Source organism: Neodiprion virginianus, chromosome 2, assembly GCF_021901495.1.
Source record: "Neodiprion virginianus isolate iyNeoVirg1 chromosome 2, iyNeoVirg1.1, whole genome shotgun sequence".
In the NCBI taxonomy this organism is placed as follows: domain Eukaryota; kingdom Metazoa; phylum Arthropoda; class Insecta; order Hymenoptera; family Diprionidae; genus Neodiprion; species Neodiprion virginianus.
Window position 1 is genome coordinate 20,845,727 of NC_060878.1, and position 6,154 is coordinate 20,851,880.

Below are 6,154 nucleotides of genomic sequence, written 5' to 3' on the forward strand. Positions count from 1 at the left end.
TTCTTCTGATCATTCAGAAGAAGCGTTGCTAAGTCTGGTGGGTGCTTGGCTATGATCGCTGTGCTTATTTCTTTTGATATCGCTCTTATTCTGCACAAGTAATCTACGATGCGCTCATGTGGTTGTTGTGTAATTCTATCTAATTGAGCAGATAACTGGCGTTTAGGGATATCCGGGCGGTATGCTCGGCTGAGGGCAGTTATGAGGTCCTTGACGTTATTACAGTCAATGCCTATTACATATTGAGAAGCGGGGCCTGCAACCTTTGATTGCGCAAATCTGGCGAAAGTCATTTTATCCGAAACTTTTGTAAGAGTCTCTACGTGACGTAATTGTTTTACAAATGAGTCAAAGGGCATGTTGTCGCCGTCGAAAGGGGGGATTGTCGGCAAGACATCTTTTACTGACCACTAATTTAAACCGGTTTCGTTAGTTGGTGCCATGTTGATTCAAGCAGGGTATTGCAAGTACAGGAATAAGAATATCAACTCAACACTAAGACCTAGAATAGACTTACAGGGCAAAGGTAAACGCAAAAACTTAGTACAGCATGGTTGTAGGCAGCTGGACTCGGGTAAAACCTTAAGAGGCGATACACGTCATGCATCGGCACGAGGAGGGTATGGATAAGGTACTCCGTGGCGTGCTAATGAATAAGTCTGGCAATCCAGGTCTGCGGGCGATGCCACTTTTAGGTCCAGATTCTCGTCTGAACAGGGTTGCAGGAGTCCGAATAACCGGGAAGGGTCCATTCAATATTTGTCGGTTCGAAAAGTGATGTGTTCAGATGCGGTGTGCGGCTCAACTTGGCTATCGCACTGAATTTTCACTCGCTACATAGTTATTTGACGTCGTACGTATCGATGAATTTCAGTAGAACCAAAATGTGACGGAGTTATTGAAATTGAAGACTCTTTGCAGAGCCTGTGTCCGTGGCAAGTTAAATAGGTTCTGCATGCCTGTCACAGTACTTTGTGGGCCAGAGTTCGTTCGTAACACGGCTATCACTGATTGGTACGGCGATAGAAATTTTGAGCACTGAACACTTTCGTAGAAAACATGCAGCACTCCACTGACGGGTTGGTGGACGGGCAAAACCGCTGACACCAATCTGTTACGGGGTAGATTGCGTAGGCTCCGATAAGCGGTAATGGGAGCTTACTCAACGTCCAGCGAAGGTGTTATTTGGCTATTATAGGGTCCGGTCACATCGACTATGCACTCGCGTGCTACTACTCCCAATGCAGGAAGTGAATGGAATAGAAAGCGATCGGTATTAACTAAAGATAAACGATTTAAAGTATATGATTGTTTATTAGTAGTCAATGCAACGGTGTCAGTCGGGGAAAAAGGGTATGGTCTTGGTTCAGAGGGATTGGTGTCTTGCTCAAGCGCTGAGATGGATCTGCTTAGTTGAGCGGGATGTAGAAGGCAAGCTGGCCGCGAGTAACAGAAGAATCTGCTGACTCGCGGACGATCAGAGTAGACCACAGAGCGTAAGGTAACTAAGAGTGTGGGAAAGGAATAAGAAGTCCGGCGGACGTAGCATGCCCCCCTTGGTGAAGAACATTCGGAGAGGGTACGGAATAGGATGTTCAGAAGGAAGTGGAATGCAATGAAACGTACCGACCGACTTACAGAATATTACAAAAAAAGTCTTGAAATCTAGCGCCCAGATATGAGTGCGCGTTTAAGTGGGTTAGTATACATTTGAATAGGAAAAATTTCGAAATGACATCTTATTGTACTGACTCACTCACAGAATATTACAAAGAAGAGTCTCAAAATATAGCGCCTAGATGTGAGTGCGCGTTCAAGTGAGTTAGTATACATTTGAACAATGTTTCTCTGACTGACATCTTATAAACGTGGTGGTATCTATGATAGATATTGTGTATATTATAAACGAAACTTATGCAACATGCTGATGATTATATTATAGCTGCAGATTATCACGGGCAGAATAAGGCAATAAAAGAATATGATTGCTAATAGCAGAGGGCTTAGCGCCAGACTCAGAGTGGTTCGGAGCTATCGTTGAGGCTTTGCTCGGGGGGCAATTGACGCGGCTTAGGTATGCCTAGTTCCATCATTTCAATTTCCGATTGGGTCCGGAGTAGCGACGAAGAGCGAGGACGCAGGTCATCGGGAAATGGTATTATTTCTAGGTGCGGGTGGTGGATGGCATGGCGCTTAGGAATTTGGGGTTTTGTACGACGCGGGTGAGGGATATGTTCAAGGCCGGAAATAATTTGTTCAGGTGATAGAATCTTAGGTTGAACGATACCTTTTTGGGCGAAGGGGAAAGCGTCTACAAAGCTGGACGGGTCAAGTTCGTATTCGTTCAAGCGTCAGTCCAGGTCAATTAGTCGGTTCAGTGTGCCAATTTCAATTCATTGAAATGGACGATTTTCGTTTTTCGGGGGGTAATCCAAATATCAGCGTTAATATCGTCAATCATACGTTCAATCGTATACACTCCTTTATAGTGGTCGTCGAATTTGGATCGGGTTTCATTCAGTAGATAGACCTTTTGAGCTGCTTCGAAAGTTTGGCTGTTGACATTACGGTTGTAATACGTCTTATAACGATGCTTTGCTTGTTGTAGGTTGAACGCCGCGTGTTTTAGTATGCTGGATAGGGTAGCGATCGAGTCTAGAAGGAAGGAATCGTAAGAACGAGTATACGAGCTGGCAGGGTTCGCATCTGTTGGGAGTCTGGCTTGAGAGCCAAAGATTAGTTGGTGGGGGGTGAAGTTAGTACCATGGTGCCTCGCGGTGTTATTACAGAAAATTGCAAAGCGGATGTAATCGTCCCAGTCTTCACCAGCATCCGTGTAGTGTTTGATGTGCTCAGTCAGAACAAGGTGACTGCGTTCTAGCGATCCGTTGGACTGTGGGCGGTAAGCTGTGGTTCATATACGCTTAATTTTGGAAAGTTTACAAAGTTGATTGATGACTGTGCTCGTAGAATTTTGTCCTTGGTCTGTAAGTATTGCTCGAGGAGCACCGTAACCTGTCAAGTATTATTCTGCGAATGCGGCGCCTATAGTTTTGGCGGTGGCATCAGGTAAAGGGATGGCGTCCAGGATTACGTCAAATTGCATTGTATCGTCAAAAGATATTTGTTGTTCGATTTAGTAAGGGGTAGAGGTCCAACAATATCTAATGCCACTTTGTCGAATGCATCGACAGGCGTGTCCGTTATCATCAATGGCAATATGGTTTTTACTCTGACCAATTTTTCTCTTTGGCAACTCTCGCAAGTTCTTATGGATTCTTGGATTTGTTTTTCCATACGGGGCCAAAAATACTTTTGTCTGATGCGGTTATATATTTTAGTGACACCTTGATGACCGCCGACTAACGATTCGTGGCATTATCTGATTATTTCTTTTCGTAAACATTCGTCTGGGATGACAGTCATGTTTCGACAGAGCATGATTTGAATTTCTAAATCTGCGAAAATATAGGATAGAACTTTTTGAAAAACGCCGGAATCCAGAGCGTCTAAACTATCATCGGTTATCGGAAGGGCAAGAGACTTCAGGTTTGAATCGGCTGAAGCCGGTTTGAGTTTGGACAATAGCTTGAAGATATCGTATAGGTTGCTTTCATCTGAGCTTTTTGTTTTCAATACAAGGGTGAAAATACGTCGACTATAGTGCTCAGATTCAGTGATATTGAATTTTCGCAGACGAGGCCTCATTACTATTTGTGGGTCAACGATATTCTCGTCGGCAAGTTGGGCTGGTAGACCCTTAATCCAAGCGCAGTCTGTTGGTATGACGTGCGCATAGTTGGTTTTGAGCATCAAAAGTCCATCATTGGTATCTTTAACATTGTCTGATACTGGAATGTCGTCCAAGTTCTCATTAAAACATGCGAAACCGTGAGGGTCAATAATTTGATCATCGTTAGAGTTGAGAGCACTGTCATGATTATGGTCAGTCATTTCCATATATGAGTCGAATTATTGAGTGCACGTATAGAATTCAGTGTCCGTGAGCAAGTTGGAACTGTCGTCGTTATCAGAGGTGGGCGGGAGATGCGAGTGGGGAGGGAAAAAGGAGTGTAAGGAAGCGTTTGTCGGCAAGGAAGTAGCGGGGGGGTGTCTCCGAGCGGGACGCGGAGGCCCGGCAGGGGGAGGGGGGGCCATGATGACGTCAGTGAGTGGTGGCAGCGGTTTCGCCCGTTGACCTACCTACCCGTCAGCGCTGCATGTTTTCTACGAAGGTGTTCGATAATCAAAATTTTTAACACCGTAACAATCAGTGATAGCCGTGTTACGAACGAACTCTAGCCCACAAAGCACTGCGATAGGCATGCAGAACCTATTCAACTCACCACGGACATAGGCTCTACAAAGAGTCCCCAATTCAATAACTCCGTCACATTTTGGTACTATTGAAATTCATCGATACGTACGACGTCGAATAACTGTGTATCGAGTGGAAATCCAGTGCGATAGCCAAGTTAAGCCGCACACCGCATCTGAACACATCACCTTTCGAACCGACAAATATTGAATGGACCCTTCCCGCTCATTCGGACTCCTGCAACCCTGTTCAGACGAGAATCTGGACCCAAAAGTGGCATCGCCCGCAGACCTGGAGTACCACAATTATTTATCAACACGCCACGGAGTACCTCATCTATACCCTCCTCATGCCGACGCATGACGTGTATCGCCTCTTTTAGTTTAACCTGCGTCCAACTGCCTACAACCATGCTGTATTCTGTTTTTGCGTTTACCTTCGCCCTGTAAGTCTATTCTAAGTTTTAGTGTTAAGTTGATATTTTTATTCCTTTACTTGCAATACCCTGCTCAATTCAACATGGCACCAACGAACGAAACCGGTTTAAATTTATGGACAGTAAAAGATGTCTGGCCGACAATCCCCCCTTTCGACGGCCACAACATGCCCTTTGACTCATTTGTAAAACAATTACGTCACGTAGAGACTCTTACGAAAAATTCGGATGAAATAACTTTCGCCAAATTTGCGCAATCAAAGGTTACAGGCCCCGCTTCTCAATATTTAATAGGCATTAACTGTAATGACGTCGAGGGCCTCATAACTGCCCTCTGTCGAGCATACCATTCGGATATCCCGATACGCAAGTTATCTGCTCAATTGGATAGAATTACATAACAACCATATAAGCGCATAGAAGATTATTCCTGCAGAATACGAGCAATATCAAAAGAAATAAGCACAGCGATCATAGCCAAGCACCCACCAGACTTAGCAACACTTCTTTTGAATGATCAGAAGAGGGATACCTCTAGATCGTTTATGAGAGGGCTTCGGCCAGAATTAGAGTGGAGAATCGCTACTGTCGGACCATCACCGACCTTCGAAACTGCCGTTACTATCGCCGAAGGTGAAGTAGCCGAGCTAATTAACCGTCAGATGCACTTCTCTGCACAATATTTCACCCCCGCTACACCCTTGTGCCTGCCGTTACCCCCCCCCCCCCCCCCCATACTGCTCCTTCGTCTCAGGTGCCCGCCGCGGCCTCCTTTATCCCCCCCCCCCCTGATGTCATTGCCTACACCTGGATACGCTCATCAACCAGCGCCTCGTACCGAACCCAGACCTTACGCCCAAGCGCTTGATCCGAACACCTGTTCTGCTGACGACGTTAATGCTCTGCCCAGCAGTTGTCAATATTGTAACCACCATGGTCACTCCATCACGAAATGTCACCGTCTGCAAAGTAAAAGATATTGTACCAAATGTCGCGGAATGGGCCACTTCCACAATGAATGCAACATAAACCAAGAACTAGACTGCAACAATTGTAATAACAGAGGCCACACAGTAGACCGATGTAGATCCTCTTCGCGTAATAATCAAGGCAATGCAGGCTCCAAAGAACATTTAAACGGGAACATCGCCCGCGGGGAGAACGCGCCCGCGAGCAATGCAAAAAACTAGCGTTCCGATCTATGAGTCATATCCTCATAATGGCTTCAGCTGACCCTCCACTGATTCCGATCGACACCCCCGAGCTAATGAAAAAATCTACATTTATTATTGACACCGGTGCAGACGTCAACTTGTTCAAAAAAAGTTCCGTTAGGCCCCTCGTACGACGAACAACCGACGAAAGTTCGACGCTGACTGGTATAACAGACAAAAAGACTC

At 45.5% G+C, this 6,154-nt stretch overlaps 1 protein-coding gene across 1 annotated transcript; it reads left to right on the top strand.

Annotated features, from left to right (window-relative positions):
- Positions 1–5,545: 5,545 nt before the first annotated feature.
- On the top strand, positions 5,546–5,944 carry LOC124297756 (uncharacterized). Its single transcript, XM_046749067.1, has one exon. The coding sequence runs from the start codon at positions 5,546–5,548 to the stop codon at positions 5,942–5,944; it is 399 nt and encodes a 132-aa protein (XP_046605023.1).
- The last annotated feature ends 210 nt before the right edge of the window (positions 5,945–6,154 follow it).

What these genes read in the sequence shown, in the direction of transcription:
- LOC124297756 (XM_046749067.1), top strand. Translation starts at nt 5,546, where the DNA reads ATGTCATTGCCTACACCTGGATACGCTCATCAACCAGCGCCTCGTACC.